The following is a 27803-nucleotide window of genomic DNA, read 5'->3' on the forward strand; positions in this document are numbered from 1 at the left end:
ATCTCTAATTAAATCCCAGCCTGTGCTTTTCATACCACCAGAGCTACCTATTTCTCCCACTCATTCCCTGTGTCATATGTTGCCAAACTAACTACTTAAAGACGTATCAGCAATATATTTACCCATAGTCAAAACATCTCCTGGAACACCATCACAAGTATTTGTGCCATGAAAACACATCATTTACTTTTACACACCAACAAGAGTGAAGGAGGCACGAGACTGGAAAGAGAAGTATTTATGGGCAGAAAAAAAAAACCCTCATGAAAGGAAAGTTGGAGCACTTGCATCTTATTGCCCTGCCTTTGTTTCTAGTTTATGTTGCAATTAGCGCTTGCAATGATATGTTTTATCAGTTTTAGCAGCACGGAGTTTTTACTGAAGTACTACAGAGTTAGGTCTTTAGGTAACTTATGAGAACAAAGAGGAGTGTTTCCTCCTTGAAGCACTTTTCCCCCCAGCAGTCAGTGGCTGTCATATTCCAGCGCAGTCTTCCCTGCTGAAGGACATTCTCATTTTGTTGTTGTCTAGGCAGGCATATCCTTTCTCACCAGCTTTTGTTCAGCCAGCTGTAGACACCAGACAGGATTACTCAGCAGCATCCATGCTGATCTGCCCTCAAAGAGTCTTCAAGTCCAATATTCCTGTTTCACAACTCAGAAGCCTGAACATGTCATCCTTATCTCCCACCTGCAAAGCTAATTTCAAGGCACTGGCTCTGTCCTGTAAAGCAGCACGTACTCTAGGCTGCGTGTACATCACTGTCTCCTTGCTGCCAACCTAAGAGATGACAGGGGTCTGAGGAACCGAAATCACTGGATCCCTAACGCACACTCCAAAGCTGGGAGCTCTCAGGAGAATGCTCTGCAGGCCTTAACTCTGTGCTCTCTCTCCATCCAGTACAATAGAGGCCATTTGTTAGCTATGGTCCAGGCTCTTTCTCATGAAACCAACTGGGAAGACCTTATCCTAATGCATTGGAGAGTGTCTTCCTGTTTCAGATGTGGCATCCTGGATTAGTTTTCATTTGTTACAAATTTTACAAAGCAACTTTGTTGGGTTTTTTTACTTATTTTCTTGCTGGTATTTGGCATTTGTGGTAATCCCACAACCATGCTGGTAACTCTGACAGCAGCACACTTTTGTTGCTAAGGACTCTGACATATAGTCCTTATAATATCCAGCAGTGGTCAGTATAAGAGAACTCAAGGCAATGTCATAAATTGTCACACCTGAAGCTATAGCAAAGACTATCTCTAGTGCCAGGGAAAAGAAACCAATTACTTTCTTCACCTTCCCATTTACTGTTGGGCCTTTGCTGGAGATTTACATGACAAAATAAAGGTCAGAGTCTGGGATATGATCAAGGCAAAGGCATCCATGGACTTTTGTAGGTTGCCTGAGTCACCTCTTGCTGCAAGAAAGAGTGGAACCAGACTTCCTTATCCTACTTTGTAAAGGTTTTCAGTACTAAATGGTGGGGTTTAATACCTGTAAATCTGTAAAGATTTATTGCATCTGAAGCCAATGTAGGAAATGAAGGACAATGAGAATGACTCACAGTGGAGTACCACTACAACAAAAGGATGAAGGCACAGTTTTTTGCCCTCAAAAGTCAGCAGTTAACCTGGGAACATTGTTGCCATATCAAAAAGGAGAAAGATGATCATAAGGCAAATTCCAGGCCGGTGTGGCTATTTTCCAAGCTGAAAATTAATATGTGCAACTGCAGCAACAAATACCACAGCCCACGCTCAGAACTGCACAGTTGGCAATGAACCACCTACAGAAGATGATGTCTCAGCTGGCATTAACCAGGTAACCAAACCGAGCAATAGCTGATATCACAGAGATATAATAAGCATTTTAGCTTTTTGCTCTGCCCCTCATTCCCACAGAAATTCAGGCTTTATCACCCCAAGTATGAGCACCTTGCATTTATATGGCCTCTGTGTGTCATTCGACCTGCCAGAGCATCTATTCATTCTAACCTTGGTAATACCCAGACCCCGTGGAAAACACTTTGAGATGTGACTTGCATTCACTGACGACAGGTTATATCCCTTTCCTGTCTCCCAAGACAGGCAGTTTGTTAGACCTTTCTAACGCTGTATGAACCCTTGGTACAGCTTTTAAACAGGAAGAGATGGGGATTAGTAACAGAACGATGGGGTGAGTAAGGAACTGAGTAACAGGCTTACAAATAGCAGGACAGCAAAAAGCCCAGCAGCAGGACAAAGAGAGACTGCTGAACTGGCATCTGCTGGAGGGCAAGATGCTACTGGTTTTAACAGGACTGAGGCTCAATCCAACTGCTCAATATGACTGCTCCAGGCATTCTGATTTCACAGCTCTTACAGGGGACTTTGCAATAAGCATCTATTTAGTGATTAAAAAAATCCTGACCTAGTTATTTCACTGATCTCATTATTCACAGGCAGCAGTCCCTTGCTTTCAGTACCTAGCCACACCCATAACAACAAAGCAGGATAGATATAAGCAAGTCACAAAATCTTAGGGAAAAGAGTACTAAAAATATGTATCTTGAGTTAACTTACAGTCACTATTTGAACCATACATACTATTTATGTAATAGAGTGGTAGCAACTGCCAGTATATTACATGTCAGAAACAATCAGCAGGATAAACTGTATTTGATACTCACTATTTATGAATTACCAGTAGGCTTTTACTCAAACTCACATCTGCAAACACAAAGCTTCCAAAGAACACGAGCATCTCTGTCAGGAAGGAGATTCAGCTAAGTGAAAGCTGCTACTGAAAATATTAGTCTGGAATGTCAAATATTGACACAGGATTCCTAGTTTGCCAGCAGCCTTCCAGTTTCTAACCAAAATTCACCTTAAAAAAAAAAACCACCAGATCCTTTCAAAAAAAGAAAGTAGCAGCAAGGACAGACACAACCACAGGGCAACCCTGTATTACCAGGGCAGCTAAGCACTGATGTCCACCTGGTTGATTGTACACTGAAGGCTTAAGTTGTCCACCCTATCCTGATATCCTGTTAGTCCTTTGGAACAGAAAAGTAAAAACTCACCATCTGAGCAAGTGCCATGCCTTTAGTAGGTTCGGTTTTACAAAAGCATGTAAGATTGGTAAAGATGAACCAGCTTTGACTGCTGAGAGTTACTGGAACCTTGGGTGCCAGCCCCTGCCAGCATGACAGGGGATAAATTCCTGTAAGCCTGCCTTACAACAGACAGCTGAGGCCAGGAAATAAATCAGCTCTGGACATTTCTTCTTAAGACACTCGCTACAAATTTTAGTTTGCTGAATGCAGAAAGAAAAAGAAAAGTGCTAAGTGCAAACACCCAAAAGTCAGCGATGAATGATGCCTTTAAGCTGTCCCAGGCACAATAAAGAGCTCTAAAATGGGAATTCTAATCCACAACATTTATTGCATTGCTAATGCCAGCATCAGGAGCATTACATTTAAATCACCATGATTAATCAGTCACAGCAGATGCATCTTCACCCCCAGCGAATGCAGCATCTCCAAGGTTTTATTAACCTTTATCTGAGGAACAAATCTGTTTGTGGCATCCATTTATCATGCAGAAATACTCCAACAAGCTTTAAAGGAGCACTGTCTTTTCACAGACTGTGGACACTGATGCATTTTGATATGAGCTGGTTTCATTTTTGTTTGACACAAGTTTCACTTTCAGACTCCAAGAGCTGCACATTCACATTTTAAGCACCACGTGAAAGTGTTTACCCCTTTTAAGCCTTCCTAGAAGCTTCCTAGCTGTAGTTTCAGCTCTCTCACATAAAAGATAGATGCTTCTAGGAAATTAATATGGCTTTAAGGAGGCTGTCTTGCATTTTGTTGTTTTAAACCACTAGTTTACAACACTGAAAACCCTGAGCAGTTAAAATTAAAACTGAAAAAGTTAGGAACTCAACATTTTAAGCTTTTAACATTTTTGTTTACATTTATGTGGTGAAGTACATGAATATATCCACGCCTCCACCTGCAACTGTGAGAGGAAACGCTGACTTGAAACTGAAAGCTGAGATCCTCTGCAATCATGTTTCCCGGTCAGGAGCTTTAAACACCCACATTGCACTGATGTCAAATAGAGCTGATCTAGCTTTTTAGGCATTTAAACATCATCCCTGGAGCAATAAAAAACAAACATCTCAAACCAAACACCCTTTTTTTTTTACCACATGTTCATCAGTCCATCTGCCATGCTGCAGTGCACTTCTTTGGGACCCGGTGGAAGACAAAATCCAGAGGAGAACCAGTTGTTCTGTGCAGTGCAGCAGTGAGCAGAGACAGTGCCGGTCGCAGGGAGTTCAGGCTCTCTCTACAATCATTTTGTCCATGTCAGACAGCCCACGAAGAGGGCACCCCATTCGGGATCTCTTTCTTGTGCCTGTGAGGTGAAGCCCAGGATCAGCACCCCTTCTATTGAACGGGAACAGCAGCAGCTAAGGACATCCCAGACAATCAGAGTGCAAACACAAGAGACAATAGAGCCGGCCAGACGTTCCTGAATTCCTCACAGACTTCTAATTAAATACCACTGTTCACTAACAACCCTTTTTCCACCCTGTTTTAGAAGCGGCAGAAGATATTTCTGGAAAGCATCTTCATACAAGACACAACTGCAAATATTTAGACTTTTTAAGTCTTAAAATTATTAAAACTATGAAAAGTTCAAGCAGCTTCACAAGCAGCTCTTTCCCACTACATACTTCATCAGTGGATAACAATACTCAAGAGCTCTGCTCTTGTATTCTTGAGGCAACACCTTTCTTCTGTTTTCTGTAAATACCTCTGTATCAACACCTAACAGTTACAGGCAGAAGTAAAAAGTACCATCCATCCTACTAACCAGATATTTGCAGTTTGAACAAAAGAAGCCAAATTACACTTAACTTCTGCTTTTAAACCCTTATGCAGCACCTCAACTATCCCCAAAAACCCCACTCTAAACCAAAAAGATTAATTTAGGAACAGGACCCCACAACACTCCAGCAATCTCAACGTCTAAGCCAGCTGCCTAGCTGCAAGTTGAGAGTTACCCCAAAGCCATTCAGCCTTTGAGGCCAAATTTGCCTGCTTGATTCAGTTTGAGGGGTTTGGGGAGACATCTCTTTGCCCTGAGTGCTAAGAAGTGAACTATTATTATAGCTATTGCGTTCAATTACAGAAGGTCATTGTGCTAGAGGTAGTTTCTTATGTAAAACTGTTTTCAGCTGGGGGCGGGGCAAGCTAATTTCACCCAAACCTGAACTGATAAGAAAAAAGAGACAGCACTGTTTACTCAGCAGCGCGTTTAAATCCTTTTGCCTTCGTTTCTAAACAACTGAAAGTAGATAATTTAAAGCATGCTACAGTTAGGTCTTGAATATTGAGATTTAAATGAGAAACTGAAAGCAGCACTGATACAACGCAATACCTATTTACCGTGTTACAGTTCCCAGCAGTGCTGAGAAGAGTTTACAGTTAGATTACCCTACAGACGTGCCTCGCAGACCAAAAAAAGGGTTTGCTCTCCCCCAGCCTAGGAACACATAGTTGGCACCTCCTCCAGTGGGGAGCAGCTGGGCAGTTGCTACTGTTTCTCATTCCACCCAACATTACCAGCTATTAAATTATCCCCAGTTTCTCCTTCAAGCTGAAACGCTCCCAGAACATCTAAAAAGACACCAGGCTGGGGAGTCATAGCATATTGCTACTTTCCTCTGACAAAGGTCACCGAAATGATAAAATGTCTCTCTTAAAATAAATAATCCCCCCCTCCAGTTTTAACACTTTAAAACGCTGCCCGCACAAGAACAGGGTTCAAAGTTTGGCAGTGTTTTTAAGTCACACAAAAGCAATTTCACGTTAAGGACTGTGGAAAGTACGCTTGCAAACTCAACCGAACAAAAAACTGCAGAGGGCCAGGACACAAAGAGCCACCCTGCCGCAAAGCCTGCAACAACAAGAGAGTCTCTTTCCTCCCCCCGGCTTGCAGGTCTGCTCCTTCCTGGCTAATAACGCAGGGCTCTCACACCGCCGTCAGCCCCGATCAAACATCACGGGTGGGGAAGCGCTGCTTGTACGGTTCCATTTTGGGAAAGGCAGAAATCATCTCGCTGGGAGGGGAGGGGGGAACAAAAGTAAAAGCAATCAGTCACATCCTCCACCTGAGCGAACAGCTCCCAGTGCACCGAAGCCGGTTACCTGTCTGAGACCCAGGAGGAAAGGCATTCTGCAGGCTCATCCTCCGCACCAGCGCATGGGAAGGTAGGAATTTAAAGCCTCACAGCGACCATTTCCTCCTCTGCTGTGGGCAGCCTGCTCCTCCGATCCTATTTAAACCAGGGCTTCCTCGGCTGGGAATGCTAAGTAAACAGGGTCCTGGGACACTGCACGCACTCGCTGGCTCCCCCTCCTCCTCCTCCTCCTCCCACTCCCCGTGACATATCTCAGACACAGCCCAGCCGGGGTGTTTGCAAGAGGGAAATGACATCAGGTCGGGCAGTTCTGAAGGAAAAAAAAAAAAAAAAAAAAAAAGGCAGCCCTGAACCTTAAGACAGCTGCTGGGTAACACCAGGCAGCTGGCTGCAAATGGGAGCTGCGTGCTGCTGGGCAGCGGTGCCCATGCGGGCCCCTGACACTGAGCGGAGGGCGAGCGGCGGCGGCAGCGGCAGCCGCTTCCCTGAGAACCGGCTGTGGCAAGTGGAGAGGAGTCTATTAAAAACGCTGCCAGCAGCCGACAGCTCCTCAGCAGTGATTAAATCTCACTAAGCAAAAAAACCAGACATTTAATCTATTTTTGAGGAGAAAGCTAAGTTCGAAGCTGCTTGCCAAACAGCACTAGAGCCCTAAGAGCAACCGCCACGGTTTCTCCAAAGTACCTCCAGATCCTGGGAAACTGGATAAAGCCTTCGCAGATCCAAAGCACTTCCACACCTCCTCCTGCCTACCACCGCAGCTCCATTTTTAATGAGCAACTGTTACAGCACTGTTCAGCCCTCTGCCCCTCCAAATAACAACCATCCCACTGAAGATAGGGTAACAACTCTCCTGATTTCATTAGAAGCAGGACTGGGCCTCTCCGGCATCAGACAGGTGAGAAGACATTTTAAATCCACCCCTCTGCAAGGAAAATGCGACTTGCCCTGACAGAAGGTTTCTTATTCTGCTTGAGCTCATTTCACATTTTCATGCCAAGGGGCAATTAAGCCTTATAAACAAATTTATCATCTGGTGTCCAGGATGGCATGTCTTGTTTGTCCTCTCCCAAGCAAGGAGTACAGCAAGTTCCACAGCAGTGTAGGAGATGACACTGCAGAAGGTAATCTAAATTTAACTCCCTTTTTTACCTCCACTTTGAAAGTTCAGCAACGTCTTTTTTTTTTGTGCTTCTCTTTAATCAGCAGCTGTTCTCGTCTGTCGGGAAGGGGGGACACTGGACAGGACGAGGGACTACTAGGACACCACTGCCACTCCCGCGTTGCCCAGCAGCAGCTCCATAGACGTGTGACAGAGACACAACTCCCCTTGCTTTTGACTTCTTGGAGCTCCACACATCAAAATATTTGATGAGGGAAAGAATACGGTTTTCTTTTCCACAGAAAGTTCACTGAATCCCTTTTTTTAGTAGCAGTTTTAGCAATAATTCCAGGACTTTAGAAGAGACAGAGAAAGAAACCACATGTAATTCTCACAAATTATAATTTGCAATAGCAGAGGGAAAAAAAACAGCAAAAACCCCCAGTCTGAACAGAGCCCCCCCATCAGCCAGACAGCTTGCAGCAGTGTCAGAAAAAGACATCCACTTCCCATATGCCAAAACCTCTCAGTGACCACTGCTGCTGTTTCCTTCCAGCCCATCCCAGCCTGGAGTTGTTTCCCAAACTATAACCCCACTGGGGGTATCCCCTATACAATTAGTCTGCAAGACTACACACAAATATTACTTATTTTTACATCAGCTCACAGTCACCATGTAAACTTGCTGTTTAAGGTAAGCACATCTCTGTTTTTCCTAAGAGAAAACAGGCACACAAATCACTTCCTGAAGGATACAAAAGATCAGCATTAACCAGCATCAGCCAAGCAGCAGGGTTTTCCAGCCTTTGTACTCTTGCATCAAACAAACTCACAACCTTTGCTTTTCCAATTCTATGGAGAAACACCAGTGATATAAAAGGGCAGCTTTCTTGTTTTAGTAATCTGTTCTGTGGCCTCATGCTGTCCTTTGAAATACCAGATTTTGGCTGTTGCTATCCAGGGCCCTGGACTAGGCAGAGCCCTGGGCTGAGCCAATGCAGCAATTTCTAAATCCCTACTGTCGGAAGGAATCTAACTTTAACCACCCGCCTCTCCCTCAGTACTCAAAAAGCAAAGCATCACACCAGATCTGAGACAAGTTGTGAAGGACTATCAAAGGCAGTAACTTAGTAGAAAAGCAAAAGCATCCTAATTTACGTGTGAATTTAGCAATCCTGGAAAGACAGACATAAAAAACCAAAGGATGGTTTGCAAGCAGGCACTAGCACATTTGCTACAGCAGCAGCAGCCACTCTCTCCTTCGGTCTCTGAGTGGCAGCAGCCATCAACACACTCTGCAAACTCTGGTGTAGGTGACTTTTAAAACGCCCTGAAGGGCACCAAAAAGAAAAAGAAGAATGAGGAATGAGTCACTTATACCCTTATAACACTCTAATCAATAGAGCCTTTTCAAAACACCTGAAGTTCTTCTCATTGTTGCAACTGCTTTGGATATTCCAAGCAGTATGATTTCATACCCTCCTCTTTCTTTTTTCTTTTTTTAAAGCATAAGTTCTTGCCCCAATGCTTTGTCTTGTGGCAATGAGTTTTGAAGACAGTGGTTGTGAACAAATCATTCCTTTCATCAAGAGTGAGTTCACCACCTTCTAATCTGACTTTCATATTATTAGCAGGTGGGAACAGAAGTCCACATCCATCTTCTCACCTATTCATTACTCTGTACCTGTTAGCTACCCTTTTATAAAAGGTATCAATCTTCTCTAACCTCTTAATGTAAAATCTTTGCCCAAAGCCTTCAACTGCTCATTGTCCATTTCCAAAACTTTCTAATTTTCTACTGCTCTCTGCGTGGGGGAAACCAGAGCTGAAATGCTAATCACTTCATTGAAAGCAAGGCAGTCTCAGCACAGACCTCACTTTATATGATTGTGGAGTTTAATATCTACGACAATCTATGGCACAAGAGTGTGTCCATCCGAGATATAATGAACAGACCAAACACAAGTTTTTACAGTTTCTCTGCAGATCAATCTCTTGAGGACTCTGAACAGTCAGAGGTAAGGTCAGGACAGATTATGGGATTTGTGTTATTCCAAAAATGTGCTTGTTTAGGCAACCACCAACCCTCCTCTTTTGACACATCAGTGTAGATCCCAGTACAGGCTAATAGTGAGCAATTTTCTTTTGAAAAAGAGAATAAAAGACCTCTATGCTTTATTAGTCTGTGTCACTGCTCTCCTGAACATGCCATCTGTCCCAAGTACTATGTCCAGCAAAGGATACTGCTTGACATCTTCGTAAGCCCAACACACTGTGCCTTGTGACTGCAGATATTACCACACAACTCAAGTTGATGGTGGAAGTTCTTTGGGCTACTTCATAAGTTGCTTTCCATGTTAGATGGGAGATGCTCGCAAGTAGATTTAGTAACCCAGCATGATACAATACTCATTTTGATACTCCCCAGAGGAGACAGTTTAACCTTTACAAGAAGTTACAAGAACACAATTTGAACAAAACTTGAAGCTGAAGAACAAGGCTACACTCAGTTGCTCCGTTATTAGAATCTTTGGCAGGCAGAGGTTTTGAGCAGTATATATGGGTGGTATGCAATACCCCCTCAATTAAAACTTTAATGCCATGGTTCTGCAGCTATATATAGAGACTAACCATAAAGTTGGAACAATTTTATCTAATGACTCTTCAATTTGCCCCAGTGCACTCTGTTATTTCCACACTGGTAACAGCAGCATTGGCTATCCATTTTCACTAGTCAGCCCACAGCCTTGGGTACTAGAACTATGCAAGTCTGCCAGGCACTCAAAGTGTGTGTGAAGGATTATGCAAAATTAATAATCTGTATTAATTTTGATATCCAGGCGATGGTTGTTAATAACTATGAAAACTGTTTATTATCATTAAAACTTGCCAGAAACTTATTCACAGGTTCAAAACAATGCACAGGTTGGAAATTTATACACGCAGGGCACAGGCAAAACTAGATCACTTACTTCTTAAAGTGGCAAACACAAATATTATACTGGAAGGGGCTTTTAAGTATTTACTCACAAAATTATAAATCAGACAGTAGCCAAAGCATGTAGGACTCTGTCTGATTGGCCGCTGAGACATGGTCTCTCCCAGGCTTCTGGAAAGGAGGCAGACAATCCCTGACCTCCTCCCCAGCTCCTCTGTGTGTCTCCAGTACTTGTAGTCTTAGCAGGAAGACTTTCAGGGGCAGGCAAGATGTCTTGAGGTGTGCACAGTCTCAGCACAGTGGGGGCTAATGAAAGGTGACTGTGTGCAGGTGTTTGGAGCCTGTTCCTGGTAAGCTCTCTAGGAAAATTTGGGATGCAAAATGAGGCAGTAGCAGCCTCGTGCTACCTGCTCATCCCTTTTATCAATACCCAGCCTGCGACTAGTGGGGCACTGGACATCGATTGGCCAATTGGAATGGCACTTTGCCAAGCCCCACAACATTAGGCAAAGCCAGGGCTTTTGCCCTGCCCTCCCAAGGTTGCTTCCTCAACACAGAAGGAGGGGGAGCAGGCAAACATGTCTGGGCATGGACGAGCCCATGTTTGCCACATCAGGCTACCAACACAGTGTGAAAGAAGCAACATGAATTGGGGTTACTTTATCTTTCCTCATCTTGGAGATGACTTTTGAAATAAAGGGGGGAAAAAGAAGGGAGGAAAGAAATGTATAGAAAGGCATAAAAGCAGATCACTGTTTATTTAGAATAAGACAACAACCAGGAACAACCAAGTTCTGTCTGTCTTGACAGCAACTCATTTGTTATCAAACCCAGCATAAGGCATTCCACCAATGCTGGAATAGTGATACAATGCTAAATCTGCCTGGAAACCATTTCTGGCTGGCCACCTTCTCACAAAAACCTACCTATTTTTCAGTTCCTGAAGAGTGAAGGGCCACTTCCCCACCTAACATTACCAATGCAAGAAAATTATAACTTTCTGATATGAGGACCAGGTGTCCTGGATTCATGTAACAAGTTGCATTGGCACTGCTTACAAAGAAGGTCTGAAACAGATTCCAGAGAACCAACAGAAGAGGTGAGTCTGGTAATTTCACAGGATCACAGGATGTTAGGAGTTAGAAGGGACCTCCAGAGATCAAGTCCAAGCCCCTTGCCAGAGCAGGACCATAGAATCTAGCTCAGGTCACACAGGAACACATCCAGACAGGTCTTGCAATTCTCCAGAGAAGGAGAATCTACAACCTCTCTGGGAAGCTTGTTCCAGTGCTCTGTAATCCTTATAATAATGAAGTACTTCCTCATGCTGAGGTGGAACTTCGTGTGCTGTAGTTTACATCCATTGCCCATTACCCTATCACAGGTCACAAATGAGAAGTGGCTGTCCCTTCCTCCTTCACACTCAGCCCTCAGACATTTATAACCATTTATTAAAACACCTCTCAGTCTTCTCCTCTCCTGACTAAAAAAACCCAGGTCTCTCAGCCTCTCCTCACAAGGCAGTGCTCCAGTCCCTTAATCATCCTTGTAGCCCTCTGTTGGACCTTTCTTAAGATGATTCTTGTCCCTCTTGAACTGGGGAGCCCAGAACAGGATGCAATATTCCAGGTGAGGTCTCACTAGGGCAGAGCAGAGGAGTACTCGGTACCTACAGGACCTGGAGTATCTACTCTCTTGCTTAGGGGGGCACAAGATCCCAAACATTTCAGATCCTTTGTGTCTAGTACTACTGTATTATTTAGGAGTGGGGCAAAGTGGGTCTCTCAATCTGCATGCAGTTCAACCACAAAACAAGGACATCTAAGTCACTGACATCTCCCGTTTGTTAAAGAGCTGCAGGAAGACACTGTGCATGGTGGAACTGGCTTGTAAGTCACTGCTGCAACCAGTCTGATGGATCAATACATTCTAATGTGCAATGAAGCACAAGGGCTCACGGCGCTCGGGATCTGTCCTTAGGCAGGTCCCTCTTCCCTGCGGCCTTTCACCACTTCTGTCCGCTCAGTGGCTTAAAAGTGCAGGGAACTTCTGCATCTTGCTAAGTGAAGATAAGCAAATATAGACAGCACATTTCAACCTCACTGCTGTCATCTGTCTCTGTGTCCAAGTAACTGGTTAACCAGGTAGGAAGAGACTGCACACTTCAGAACAGGCTTAGTGTTGCAGAGAGCTCCAGTAGTGATATGTGGGCATTTTTCACCTTCACTTTTCATATGGTAAAGCACAGTCCTTTGCATTTTTGTACTGCAAGTAATCCCTCCCTCTGAAGCAGCTTTCTGTATTAAGCTATCATAAAAAGGGCACTCAAGAAAGAGCAGGGAACAGGCAAAGTGTGGATATGGAGGAGATACCCAAGGGGAGTTCTCTCAAATATCCATTTGAAAGAGAAGACAAGAGAGACCTCATCCAGGCTGTTCCAGACAGTCCTACCCAATCTGCTGTTTAGCTGATGGGAGAGTGGTGGCAATGAAAAGTCCAGGCTCCTTCTCCATGACCAAAATAGTTTTTGCTAAGTGTAGCATGAAATTTCCATCCCTCAGTGATGCCACTTCCCAGTGCTTTTTAACCCAAGGAGGAGAAAAATGATAGCCACAGTGCCAGCACGTTTTTCTTCACAGCAGCAGAGTTGTAGCCAAGCCAGTGCAACTGTGATGCCAAAGACTATTTGCATCATCTATTTTGTATGACCACTGTTTCAGTACCCAGGCCTGCCATTCAAGCCCAGACACTTTAAAAAGCTTAAAAGTCCTTCAGCACTGAAGCAGAGTCAAAACTGCCCTACTGAGAAGCAATGTTAACTGTTTCAGTGGTGACAGCGTTGGCTATGCCCCTTCAGCATTCCCAGGTGTTGGGCACCGATGTCAGACTTCAATTTTAGTCTGGAGTGGGTAGTGAAGTCACTGGAAAGACTGCTCGTCTTTCTCTGAGTCTGCTGGCAGGGGGGAGGAGGCGGGAGGGAGAAATTCAGCTGTTATACATCTGACAAAAGTGTCTCCAGGAGGGCTAGTGTGTTTGGGGTGGCATAGGGCCATTAGCCTGGCTACTTGCTTTTTGGCTCTCTTGTTCTCCTCTCCTTAGGCCTATGTATGCAAATAAGACCTTTGGCAACAGCTCAAGAGCAGACGATCTGCTCCAGACAGGGAAGAAGGCAGAGCCTGTAGACAGTAACAGGATCTCCCAAATGTGGAATCAAGACGGTAAGCGTCTGTTCTAGTTTCAGAGTCCTGCACCATGTGGGTACCAAAAATACAGCCTGTGTGTGTCCTTTGGTCACATCACCAAAGGAGACAGCATTGTCCCAAAGCTGCTTACCAGCACAACCTTGATGAAGATCTCAGATGCCCTACTCTTAGAAGTGCTATTTGTTTTCTCTCCAAATGACAGCAGCTCACTATTTTTAGTGCTCATCTCATGTCTGCTTGGCATTTCCCTTGGGCCTTACCCTTGTTTCACAGTGTTGGTGCCAGCTCCCACGAAGCGTTTTTTTGGTGCCAGAGGGGCTGACGCCAAGTCTGTCTGTCTCGATGCCAAAATGGCAGCTGGCTTTATTGCCAACACAGGATTTGCCAAAGCTAACAGCTCTAGTGTTGGGGTCAGTAGCATGGATTTTAAGATGATCTTCTTTAGTCTTCTGTTGCCTCTAAATGTTGTGGGATAGTGATTTTTTTTTTGTTCCAGATGATTTTTTCATCAGAGTTTAGGGCAACTGTCAGTTATACAGCAGAGAGTCTTAACTTACAGGTCCTTGAAAAGAAGGAAACTTACATACATTGAGCAATTATCTGGGATGCTGCATTGACACTGACGGGTCAAACTATGCAGGACCAAGTCTCACTGGAGGTTGGGCAGGACTTTCAACCTGCAAATGTGTTTTTTACAAAACTCCTACCACAGAACCCACTGAAGATAAGGGTGGTTACATGGCATTTCACCATCAAGATATACCTAAGAGAGAAGTCTGGAGCAGGAAAAGAGGGTCGGGGATAAGCCAAATCGCATCAGATCACCACAAGCAAGAAAAAAAAAACAGGAAAGGTCATGACCTTTTGCCTCTTTTGCACTTTCCCAGTACCACTCCATGAAAAGCTACTGTGAGATAAAATCCAGTCTCACAGAGGCAGCACAGGCATGTTGACTGGAGGGAACACCCACAGAGATGTGAAATAGACAGCACATGTCCTAGGTAATCACACACACATACAGATCTATGTAATTTGAAGTGGAGCTACCCCTGCAAGTATTTTGATGTTAAACTCTGCTCCTTTCCTTACAAACCTAAACCCCACAACTTGTTCACACACAGTGGCGTCAAACGGGCATCCGACCATGCAAAGATGCTCAGCTCTTTCTTCAGGAAGGGTGCAGTTAGTTACTGTGACAGGAGGTAGACAGTTGGTTAAAATGCTTTTCTCATCATCTAAGACTTTGCGGGGGGATCTGTTATGAATATGGCCTTGTCAGATCTTTCTGAAGTTCTCTGGTCTTTCCTAAGCTTAAGTTTACATGTCAAACAAATCTAGAAAAGCCCCCAGAAACCCAGCAGCTTTGTTCTTCATCACATTCCACATGAAACAGGTTCTTTTACTAAAGAAGTTTCTGTCTCCAGCAGAGCCCCTTCCATATGGCCCATACTCAATTCAAGCAGATTTCATGGGAAATCCTTTAGGGGAAAATAAGTGGGGAAAAAAAAGAGCCTTAAGCAGCTGCCTCCTTCTGAGTACCCTGCTGCAGATTATGGTTCAATAATCAATAAGGCATATGCTAAGGCAAGGAAATATCCTTAAACTGTCCTATACATGTAGAGCCTCAAACGCTTTCCTTACTATAGTCCCTGGACTTTACACTCCAGGCCTTGCTGTGGCACCTAAATCCCACCAATAGGTGGGTTCTGGGTTGCACTGTGTGCTGGTTAGAGGCTAAGTGGAATATTGTAATGAGAAAAGATAGACCACTGATTGTGAAAAGAAAGTAATGATGAAGTCTGTATCATTCATTGGTTTGCTGAAAAGGGTAAGACAACAAAATGTAAACAATTTGTCTGTCTTTGTTCTGGGACACTGCTTCCTTTCACTTCTCCTTCACTCGGCTTTCATATCTTCCACCAACCTTGGCTAACCAGAAAACAAATACGCTTTGCTGGTTGTTTTGGTTTCTGCTTGAGAAGAAAGAGAAAGAGAAAGAGTCTTTGAGCACTTCTGGGCAGTTTCTTTGTCCAGGAGGAGTCTGGATTTCTGTATCATTTCTGATTTGTAAATGATTGTAAATACTTGTACATACATTGTGTATATATGCTTGTACATTTTGCTTTGCTGTAAATAGAGCCACATCTTACTTCCAAACCATCTGAGATGGTCTAGTGAATTTCAGTAGTGAGGGTGGCGGAAGCTCCTAACCTATCACACACTGGGCTTGCAGAACACAAATCACAAACAAACGGTTTAAGCCAGTCTTCCTCCTCTTAGAAAATACACCTGGATCACAGTATGGTACTCCCAAAATTAAATGTCTGCCAATTAAGCCAATGGGTTGTGTAGTAGCTACAAGTTTACAGTATTTCTCTTACCTAGCAGAAAGTAACCTCATCTCAGCTGCTACAGATAGGCTGAGGCTTAGAGTTTGTGACAAAAGCCTGGCACATACATGAGGAAAGGCCTTCCACATGGCATGGTCTGAGTGGCAGGAAGATAGGGAGGCTTCTCCTTTTTCAAAACGAAGAGCACTAAAGATCATATACATAGATCTTCATGCAGCCAAGGCAAAGACGTAAAGGAAGACACAAGCTTAAGTATTAAAAGAGCTCAATACCACAACCATTTAAAAGATCAGAGCACAACAGTGCTAAAGACATAATTTTTAAATTACTAGGAGAAGCTCTAAGAGAGCTACCAGATCTTAATGTCTATGGTTAAAGACTGCAACCTGAAGGAAAAACCACTTCAGAAAACTCATCTTAAACACAAGCCTGTCTTTCCTAACTTGGAAACTCACCTTAAACACAAGCTTGTCTTTTCTAATTTGAATTATTGTGTTACTTAAGATCTGCAAGTACTTGGAAGAAAAACATGAACTCATCTCTATTTTGAAATGTGTAATCAAAAATAAGAAATAAACAAACCAATATAGACTATGGTTAAATGTAGTTTCAAGCTCAGTTTACCCAGTCTGTGAAACAGCCAGACATGCCAAGACCTTAAAGCTGAATCTGTTGTAGTACTAGTTCTGTTTTGGCCCACATCTTTACCAGGAAGACAAGAAATGCTCCCCAAAAGACCACACACTTTGTTGCTCTGCCAGGTGGAGGGGAAAGCTCCAACAGGACAGCCCTCAGAAAGCATGATCTACAAAAAGCACAGAGCTCACAGATAAAAGTTCCCAGGTACAAATAAAGCTGGTTCAATCCAAGCTTACTGGGCAAAAAACTCAAAGCCTCCCATCACCTGCTTCTCCATTCTGGTTCATTTTCCCTCTCTGCAGCTATTTTCCCTAACCATAAAAGGGGGAGAGTGCCAAAAAGTTGTTTGAAATATTACAACTGTTGGACTCTAAATACAACTAATCGTTATTCTTTCCATGCCTCCTAGAACTGCCACCGGTTACCCAAATATTTCCTGTTGGGCTCAACTCATCTGGAGGCCACCCTGGGACAGCCAGCAGTTATGTAAGGAACAGGCAGCTGAAAGGAAGCCATGTCCCGGTGTCGTGTTTCAGCATCGGCCATGGCATTACGCAGTTCGCACTTTGCTTCAGCATTAAAAGCACTGCTGGCACCTGGAATCACAGCCAGCTTCTAAATTTCAGCAACGTACCTGCAGACCAAGCGGTTTTGCCATTCCAAGGGCAGACACCTTCCACACCCCACTGTCTCCACCACTCTCATGGTATCTGTAGGATTTCCCCCCTTAGGAATACGGGTAATGCTCTCCACTTGCACGAATAAGCATGCTATATTCCATATAGTTCAATGCCCAATAACTACAGATTCACACCAGCTTTATCTTGGGAAAAAGTGTTGATCACCATAGCCTGCCTTTATGAGCATTATCTTATCCAAAGTGCTATAATTTCAATTAGTGTTTGCTGTGCTGCTGGTAGATAAAGCAAGCACTCCCCTGCCTGTATCACACTGAAGGAGGACAGGATGATCCATGCTGCTTTACCTCTTCCACACATTGCTCTGCATCAAGGTTTCAGGCTGTGAAAAAGAGAGAAGGCTAAGCTCTTCTTTCTCCTTGCTGATATCTTGCTTCCAGACACGCATTAGCTGGAGATCACAGTACCAGTGGCCTGGTACCTCCTGCAACCATTACAGAATCACAGAATTATCAGGGTTGGAAGGGACCTCAAAGATCATCCAATTCCAATCCCCCTGCAATGGGCAGGGACATCTCACTCTACATGAGGTTGCTGAGTCACATCCAGCCTGGCCCTAAAGACCTCCAGGGACGGGGCTTCCACCAGCTCTCTGGGCAACCTGTTCCAGTGTCTCAACACCCTCATGGTGAAGAACTTTCTAACATCCAATCTGAATCTACCCACTTCTAGTTTTGCTCCATTCCCCTCAGTCCTATCACTACCTGACATCCTAAAAAGTCACAGTATCACAGTATCATCAAGGTTGGAAGAGACCTCATAGATCATCAAGTCCAACCCTTTACCACAGAGCTCAAGTCCCTCACCAGCTTTCCTGTATAGGCCCCCTTCAGACACATTGTTTGATTTTAAATCCTCCCCCAGCATAAATGAAGTAGTCCATATACATTTCTGTAAGAAAACTAAAACTAATCAAAACCCAGTTGACATCCTACCTTTTTACAGAGGTCAATTGGTGCTAATTAGCATGACTACAGTAAAACAGTAAATCATTAAAAAAACAAACCACCAAAACCCACTGCACTGTCAGAAGCCAGCTATTTTCTTCAAAAGGTGAACAGTATGTGTGTCATCCTCAGCACTAAGACAGCTTGCAGTCACACAGTATCACACAGTATCACCAAAGTTGGAGGAGACCTCATAGATCATCAAGTCCAACCCTTTACCACAATTCTCAAGGCTAGACCATGGCACCAAGTGCCACGTCCAATCTTGCCTTGAACAGCTCCAGGGACGGCGACTCCACCACCTCCCCGGGCAGCCCATTCCAGTGTCCAATGACTCTCTCAGTGAAGAACTTTCTCCTCACCTCGAGCCTAAATTTCCCCTGGCATAGCTTGAGGCTGTGTCCTCTCGTTCTGGTGCTGGTCACCTGAGAGAAGAGAGCAACCTCCTCCTGGCCACAACCACCCTTCAGGTAGTTGTAGACAGCAACAAGGTCTCCCCTGAGCCTCCTCTTCTCCAGGCTAAACAATCCCATCTCCCTCAGCCTCTCCTCGTAGGGCTTGTGCTCTGGACATGCTCAAGCATCTCAATGTCCCAGTCATGTGGGTTACTGCTGAATGAAGAAAAAAAAAATAAGGCAAGGAAGTATTTTCAGTTTTTAGACCTGTTTACTCCTGACACTTTGTAGTAATACCCCTGAAGAAGGTGGTTTGGGGAATAGGAATTCTGAACATTTCCTCTAGAAAACCAGGACCAACCCTCCTTTCTTGGAAACAAGTGAGAAAACTGCACACCCATCACTGCAGAGACCTAGCCTGCACCTTGTAAAATCACCAGACGATTGAGACATCTTCCAGGTAAAAAAACATAAAGAATTTAGGGATGGACAGCAACATTTGCAAGCAGGATTTAATTACAGGCTGGCTAACAGACTGTCCTCTTTTCATCACTCCTTAACACAGGCTTCCGATGTCAGGGCTGTTCAAAAATGGAAGATTGCAAACCCAGTGGCATCAGGCTGAAAGGCTTCCCCAGAAACCACCCTGTCAAACTGCTCTGTGAACAAATTTGCTGCACCTAAAGCATCAATATTTCTCTAACTTACTCTGAAGACAAGTGTGATCACTAGTGTTCCCACTGCCTCAACAGGCAGTGTGCTCCTGAACTCAATGTTCCTTAAAAATTAAGATATTCTTTCTCATTAACATCAATTCAAGCCTTAGCACAATATATGGCAGTAATTTCTTCTCCACTGAAAATAAGACAACTGATCACAGTCATGCTCTAACTTAGTTCACTTGGCAAACTGTCCCATTCCTCTATCAGCTGTTTTCAGAAGACAAAAGAAGCCTTTTTTTTTTCATATGCTACAAGGATTAAGTCAGTTTTACTCTCTCCTCGGTCTGTAATTTAAACTCAAAAAACTCAGGGCAACCAGGAGGATGTATTCTAAGCTTATGACCCTAGATTTTAGGTGTGCAGACTTTGATTGCCAAAGTGTCATGGGATGAAGCCCTAGAGGGAAGAGGGGCCCAGGATAGCTGGTCAGTATTCAAGGATCACCTCCTCTGTTTCCATTAGCAATGTATACCAACAAAGAGGAAAGCAGGCAAGAATGCTAGGAGGTCTGCCTGGCTGAGCAAGGAGGTCCTGGAAATGCTGTCACACAAAAAGAAACTCTATGAACAGGTCACAATATTAATAGATGAGGGGCGAGCAACTGATGTCATTTACCTGGACCTGAGCAAGGCCTTTGACACTGTCCTGCATCACATCTTGGTCTCCGAGCTGGTGAAACATGGGTTTGATGGGTGGACCAGTAGATGGATAAAGAACTGGCTTGATGGCTGCACCCAGATAGTGTCTGTCAATGGCTCCATGTCCAAGTAGAGGCCAATAACAAGTGGAGTCCCTCAGGGATCAGTCCTAGGATCAGTCTTGTTCAACATCTTTGTCAGTGACGTGGACAGTGGCACTGAGTGCACCCTCAGCAAGTTTGCTGACAACACCAAGCTGTGTGGCACAGCAGACAGGCTGGAGGGAAGGGATGCCACCCACAGGGACCTGGACACGCTGGAGAGATGGGCACAAGCCAACCTCATGAGATCCAACAAGACCAAGTGCAGGGTCCTGCATATGGGTCAGGGCAATCCCAAGCACAAATACAGGCTTTGGGCAGTGAGTGGCTGGAGAGCAGCCCTGAGGAGAGGGACATGGGGATGCTGGCAGATGAGAAGCTCAACAGGAGCCAGCAGTGTGCACTTGCAGCTGTGCTAGTTTGAAGCAGGCTAGAATGTTTTGGTGAGAAGAACTACGTTATAGGCAGTAAAAAGAAAACAATGGTGATGTCTACTTCGCTCACAGTCTTGCTGAGAAGTATAGGAACAAGAAATAAAAACATTTGATAACACACACTTGGCATTCACTCTTGCTGGGGCTGCTGGCTGAGCTGCAGCTCTCTAACCTCACCCTCCATTTTGGGGTAACCCACTTTGCTTCTTAACCTCTGGCCAAACTTCTATTCTTCTTTGGGACTGGGGTAAGGTTGAGAGGGGTAGGGGGAAGGTGCAGGGGTGGTTGAGAGCCTCTCCTGGGGACTCAGGTTTCTGGGAGGGGAGTTGTGTTTCTGTATTACCTTTTTACCTTGTATATTTCTGTACATAACTGTATATACTGTAAATATCTGCTTGTATATTGTGCTAGCTGTAAATATAAGCTTCATTCATATTTCCAGAGCTGGCTGAGTCTAGTTTGGGTGATTTCTAAGGTGGCGGGGGGGGGGGGGGGGGGGGGCGGTAGGAAACACCCAAACCATCACAGCAGCTGAGAAAGCCAACCAGATCCTGGCCTGCATCAGAAGTGTGGCCAGCAGGTCGAAGGAGGTGATTCTCCCCCTCTACTCCACTTGTGAGATCCCACCTGGAGTACTGCATCCAGTTATGGAGCCCCTATTACAACAGGGATGTAGATGTGCTGGAGCATGTCCAGAGAAGGGCCATGAGGATGATCAGAGGACTGGAGCACCTCTCCCATGAGGACAGACTGAAAGAGTTGGGGCTGCTCAGTTTGGAGAAGAGGAGGCTCTGAGGTGACCTTATTGTGGCCTTCCAGTATCTGAGGGGGGGCTACAAAAAAGCTGGGGAGGGACTTTTAGGTTCTCAGGGAGTAACAGGACTAGGGGGAATGGAGCAAAGCTGGAGGTTAGCAGATTCAGACTGGATGTGAGGAGGAAGTTCTTCAGCATGAAAGTGGTGAGAGCCTGGAATGGGTTGCCCAGGGAGGCAGTTGAGGCCCCATGACTGGAGGTGTTTAAGACCAGGCTGGATGAGGTTCTGGCCAGCTTGATCTAAGGTAGGGTGTCTCTGCCCATGGCAGGGTGGTTGGAACTAGATGATCCTTGTGGTCCCCTTCCAACCCTGACTGTTTCTATGATTCTAAGTGCTTTCTCAGACTGCTGGCAGAGAGGCAGAATAAAACCTTCCAGGACTCCAGTCACCACCACAGACTACCTCTCAGCATATATTCCAGTCACTTAATGAATCCACTGCATTACTATTTAATCCTGAACACAGGTCTCTACTCAGGTATTTGAATAAACCAGCTTAAATGTTTTTTTCATCCATGAGGCTGTTATTGATAAGGCCACACTGCTCACTTCCTGTTGCCATAAGAGGTGCTTAATAAAGCCTTCAAGGATTTAGTACTTTAGAGACTGAAGCACTTCATCACTTTGTAACTTTTTCTTACTTACTCCTTTCGTTTGTCCCTTTTCTATGTAGTATTCACTTTAATGTGCACAGAATTACAACCAGGAGTTTGTATGTTTTCTGCTTTTTTTTCCCTTTCAGAACCATGAGTAGCAAAGCCTTTCAGTCTATCAATTACTGTTTACTCACTTTCCTCATTAAATTTTAGATTGATGTTTTGAGGTTTTTTAATCACAGTATCACACAAACATTCTGGCTGGAAAAGACCCTCAGGATCACCAAGTCCAACCAAGGATCATTCAACAAGGTTCATCCTAAACCATATCCCTAAATGCCATATCCAAACAACTTTTAAACACATCCAGGGTTTAAAACAACCTTCCTGGGCAGCCCATTCCAATGCCTGACCATGTTGCTGGGAAAAAAATGTTTGCTGGCATCCAATATAAACCTACCCAGTCACAGCTTGAGGCCATTCCTTCTTGTTCTATTACTAATTACCTGTGAGAAGAGATCAACACCAACCTCTTCACAACATTCTTTCAGGTAGCTGTAGACAGAGACAAGGTCTCCCCTCAGCCTCCTCTTTTTCAAACTAAACAGCCCCAGCTCCTTCAGTTGCTCTTCATGAGATCTGTTCTAATACTGCATTTCCATCTTTGCAGAATCTCTTCTTAAGCCTCTCTGCGTTCCTTGCTAGCTGAGATACAATTCTTAAACCAAAGGTGAAGTACACAGATACTAAAATCTTTACTGTCCCTTCATTTTTAGGTGACTTAATTTAGCAGATCGTTTCAACATCAGCAAAAAATAACAAGAAAAACCCCATATAATAAACCTCATGATCTCTTTAAAATGCAAGTCAGACATGAGAAAGAAGAATGTTCAGGCTTTTTAAAACATATGTCCTGTTTGTGGAAAGAATTCAGCATAAACTGATGACTTGACTTCATCTTTTAGAGTGTCAGCACACAGCGGACTATTTACTGAGTAATAAGTGACCTTCCACAGTGTCCCCAGATTTTTAGCAAGTTCGAGATGAAGTTTCCATCAAAAAAGCTAATGCAATCTTCTGTAAATGTAGAAAAGTATGAGTCAGATGGAGCTTGTGTGACGGATTATGCAAAATTAATAACCTGTATTAATTTTGATATCCAGGTGATGGTTGTTAGCGACTACAAAAACTGTTTATTAACATTAAAGCTCACCAGAAAACTTATTCACAAGGTTCAAAACGCACAGGTTGGAAACTTATACATGCAGGGAACAGGCAAAACTAGATCACTTATTCCTTAAAGTGGCAAATGCAAATATTATACTGGAAGAGGCTTTTAAGTATTTGCTCACAAAATTTTCATCACCCGACTCGCGGGGCTAGCCACAGTCCCAGACTGTACCCAAACACTTTCAAGGAACGCTGTCTTTTCAGCCACTGAGACTTGATTCTTCCCAGACTTCTGGAGAAAGGAGGCAGACAATCTCTGACCTTGTCTCCTGGCTCATCTGGCCAATCTGTGTATGTCCAGGACTTCTAGTCTTAGCAAGAGACTTTCAGGTGCAAGCAGGACGTCTTGCGATGTGCAGTCCTAGCACAATATCACATTGACTGTGCAGGCCGATCGCATGGAGGCATTTAGAGCCTGTTCCTGGTAAGCTCTCCACGCAAATTCAGCATGCAAAATGAGGCTGCTTATCCCTTTATCAGTATCCATCCCAAGCTAATGGGGCATTGGACACACATTAGCCAATCAGAATGGCACTTTGCCAAGCCTCACCATATTAGATGAAGCCAGGGCTTTTGCCCTCCCGTCCCACAGTTGCTTCCCCCAGCACAGGAGGAGCAGGGGAACATGTTTGGGCAAGCTAGGGCATGGATACACCCATGTTTGCCCTATCAGGCCTACCACAACAGCTTGTACCTGCCCAAGTGAGTCAGCAGAACCAGTGGTATTCAGTGTCCACTACTCAACAAGAGAGAAACTTAGGAGTGCTTGAAGGATTCCATTTGGAAACCAGATCAAGGACAGATGTGCATTACATAGCTTAGCTTTGCTACCAGATCAAGCTGTCCCTGGAGGTGCTCAAGAAAAGACTGGATGATGCACTTAGTGACATGGTCTGGATAGGGCTGGGTGATAGGTTGGACTGGATGATCTTGGAGGTCTCTTCCAACCTGGTTGATTCTACAATTCTATGCTGCACAAGGTTTAGTTCTACAATATGCAGTTAGAGCATGCTTGAGCTGTGCAGTTAGAGAAAAGTCTTTGTGCTATTAGCATGCCCTCAATTGTGCAGCTCTGAACAGCTGAGCCTTTGTACTTCTCTTTTCAAAGCAGACAAGAGGAAGTGCAACTCTGTTTTTTCCGCATTGGCATAAAGTATTGCTGTGGAAATACAGAAAATGCTCCCTCCTAACCTCCTTATTTTCTTTTCCCCTGTCAGAAAGATGCAACAATGGCTCCTAAAGTCTATGAACTGCAACTAGCTTGCAAGTGTCTGCTGCTTACAGTAGCTCTCAACAGATTCTCCATTGGGTCCGTAACTCTCAGCCTCTCATCTAAGCAAACTGGATGAAAATTGGATGCATACAGACCAAAGGATGTCCCTTGTGAGTTGTATCCTCAGGTAAGAGAAACACCAGTCGGGGGGCTGACAGAGAGCCCAGATTTTGCTGTAATGTGATAACTCTGCCAGAGTCATCCTGCCAGGTCTGTATTTCTCTCGTAATAGTAGAATCTGAGACGAGATTTGTTTCTGAAGGAGAAGCTGGTGGTTTATTGGTTTGGTTTTATTTCAGAGTATTGCCCTAGGTTGGTCGACCACACAAGCAAGAAGCACAAGCTCACACACTGCTGATGTGCCACTGTGGATGTCAAGCACTTGGTAAAGGCGGCAAATACTAATGGCAGAACAAAAGACAAGACCATTTTCACAAGTACAGCATAATCTCCACACAGACCCAGTTTTACGTGGATTGTGTTTAGCACAAAACAGCCATTTTTTTTCACAGCAGAGACCAATTTACTCTTGGCAAAAAAATTAAATGGTGGGTCAGAGCTCACAGAGACAAGCCGGCATCTTCAAGAAATGTCAAGAACTTACTGAGAAACAGAAATAAAAGGACTCCTCTCTCGATTAAATAGCACAGATTCAGACATTCTCTCATGATGGGAACGCTTTTGCCATGTCTTTTCCAAACACGGTCTGGGACTCAAAGGCATTCCGGAACAGGAATGTTCATATAAATTCACCAGATTTGAGTCAGAGAGATTTTCCAATCTCCATCTATGTCTCAGCAAGCCAGCAAAAATACAAAACTCTGACAACTAAAAGAAAGGGTATTACTCACTATATTTCCCCCACATATAAACACTCTGACAGCTGCATCAAAATTTGTTTTGTAAGAATTTCTTCATGAGACAGTTGATCTTTAGTGATCTAGGAAGTTGTGGATAAACCTCGAGACCTAAGAATGTTTTTGGTGCATATTCTCATTTCTCCCCAGGGAACCTTGCTCTTCAGAGGAATATTAGCATGAACTATGTAAATTATTTTGTGGACTGTTTATAGCCTAATGACTCTAAATGTAACCTTAAATGCCATTCTGCAAAAGGCTAGCCACGCTCAGCAATTCGAGCAAAAGTAGCATGCTAGAACCTCTCAGGCTTCCCTTAGCTTTGTTCAAACAATTTCACATAATGTAGTTACCTTATACTGATATCAGCAAAGCAGTGCTCAGAAGCAAGCTGACATAAAACTCATGGTTGCATTATTAACTAGTAAAATCATTCCTGGGACTTGTGTCTGGAAATGTCTGTTCCCATGTACAGCCAAAGCTGAAAATCCAACTTCAGCTCTTGATTAAACATTACTTAACGGTTAAAACCAGAGTTCTTCTGGAAAAGAGATTTTGAAAGAAACACTCTAAATCCTTCATTAAAAGCCAACCATGAGAAGCATATGGCTCCCATTGGGCAGGCTTCTTGTAAATCAAGTTACAGTTTTGGAAACTCAGTATTTGCTAAATGAAAACAAAAGGTCTCTTATGGTTTCACAATTAGAACTTAAAAAAAGACAGATGCTGCAGGAGTTAAAAGTTTTCTTCGCAATGGTAGTTTACCCTGAAGGTTACAAAAGAGTGTTTAAGGAGGAAAGAGTGTTACAATCTGTTAATATTGGTGTTCAAAACACTCATGGAAAAATCTAGCTGTCTGCTTTCCAGAAGCCACTATTTGGTCCCTTCTATTTTTCAGATTAGAAGAGGCCTTTGCAGAATTATAAATACAACAGTGAAAGCTCTATGTGACTTTCCCATATGTAGCTGTTCAAGAGCCAAGTGATTTCCCCTATCCTGTCTCCACTGTTTGCATACCAAGGAAGCATTTGCCAAGTTTCAAGCAGAGAATTTTTAAGCCAAATTTGTGAAACCAAGAATACAAAGCTTTTGTTAATATCCTTTAACCAGAGACTACATCTCAAAAGGAAAGTCAAACTACAGGGGAAGCAAGACCAAAAACCAGAAACCACATTTTGCCATGATTTTACAAGGAATGTCAGTGTCAGTATAGATGATGTGGGAAATGGTGAGAATGCCAATACAAGCTTCTCTGAATTCTTGAGAGCATGTACATGTAGCCATCCCACTTCTGCATATGTTCTCAGGCAGAAAAAACTCTTCGCTCATTGAATAGATCAGTAGGATAAGAATGGTGATTCTCATCCTCTATTCTGCTCTCATAAGACACCACCTGCAGTACTGCAGCCAGTTCTGGTGACCCTATCATAGGAAGGACATCAAAGTGCTAGAGCAGATCCAGAGAAGGGTCACAAAGGCTATCAGAGGACTGGAGCACCTCCCCTATGAGGCAAGGCTATGAGAGTTGGGGCTCTTCAGATTGGAGAAAAGATGGCACTGGGCAGACTTTATAGCAACCCTCCAGTACCCGAGGGGGCCTAACAAGAAAGCCATGAAGGGAAGTTTTACAAGGGCTTGTAGTGAGAGGACAGACAGGAGGGAATGGATTGAAACTTGAAGAATGTAGATTTCGACTGGATATCAGAAAGAAAATCTGTACAGTAAGGGTGGTAAGGCACTGGAACAGGTTGCCCAGGGAGGTTATGGATGCCCCCTCCCTGGAGGTGTTCAAGGCCAGGTTGGATGAGGCCTTAAGCAACCTGGTATCGTGCAAGGTGTCCCTGCCCAGGGTATGGGGTTGGAACTAGATGACTTTTACGGCCCCTTCCAACCCAAACCATTCTGTGGAAAAAAAGAGTTAAGAAAATATCTCAGTTTTCTTCCTCTAGGGCTACTGGCAGAAGCAGCAGACAGGAGGATTTTACTGGTTCCCTTCATTCCCACCACAACGTCCAAATGTCTGGAAACTCAACATCTGAATGGTTCCCATGCTGTGCATCACATCCAAAAAACTTGTGGAGGTGAGCTCAAACCCAGCCTTCAGCGTTCTGAAGGGTTTCCACAAGAAGTAACACAGCAGATAGTTCTGAGACAAGGAGACAGCAAGCAAGGCTGAAGTACTAGGACAACAGAAGAGATTCCCATGCCAGAGGAAAAAGCAGAAGACAAAGTACAAAGCTGATCTTGAACGGCAGCCCAAGGGAGGCCAGAAAGTCACCTGCCATGTAACATTGTCTGCCATGTTAGACTGAATGCCCCAAAGCAGAAGTCAGAGACAGTCTTCCCAGTATCTCTTTTCCAGTCTGAGCTGCAGCACAACATTCATTCCTACTGACCTCACTCTTCCCCTTGGATGAGGAACACACCCATAGTACTATCTTGATCAGTGCAATCACAAAAGGTCCTTCATTGCATGCAACAGTTCAGTGAGGTGCATCTGGCAGCATGATAAAATCTTGCAAAGGGACACCTTAAACTGCTTGTGCTTGATTTGACCTACATCAAATCTTCCTAATATCTAAATATTCCTGTGACACCAGGAGCAGGAGAGCCTTGGCTGTGGGCTGGTGACAATCTGCAGCTTCATTCCACCTGGCCCAGTCTGTGTCA

The 27803-nt window shown here is 44.1% G+C and overlaps 1 protein-coding gene across 4 annotated transcripts in view; it reads right to left on the reverse strand.

The window, feature by feature from the left end:
- The window catches only part of WBP1L (WW domain binding protein 1 like), a 73975-nt gene that overhangs the window by 22916 nt on the left and 23256 nt on the right, over positions 1-27803 (reverse strand). Inside the window, exons 1-2 of one of the 4 annotated variants that reach the window (XM_064144480.1) lie at positions 6203-6416; positions 4192-4403 (exon numbers count right to left, since the gene is read on the reverse strand). The exons of 1 other annotated variant lie outside the window; for it this stretch is intronic. Coding sequence is in view for 2 of the 3 variants with exons in the window: in XM_064144481.1 (XP_064000551.1) it covers positions 6203-6242 (40 nt within the window). In the remaining variant the exon portion in view is untranslated. Of the gene's footprint in view, positions 1-4191; positions 4404-6202; positions 6418-27803 lie in introns of those variants that run through there. 2 more of the 4 variants (XM_064144479.1, XM_064144481.1) reach the window with 2 other exon arrangements.

Source organism: Pogoniulus pusillus, chromosome 6, assembly GCF_015220805.1.
Source record: "Pogoniulus pusillus isolate bPogPus1 chromosome 6, bPogPus1.pri, whole genome shotgun sequence".
NCBI classification, from domain to species: Eukaryota; Metazoa; Chordata; class Aves; order Piciformes; family Lybiidae; genus Pogoniulus; species Pogoniulus pusillus.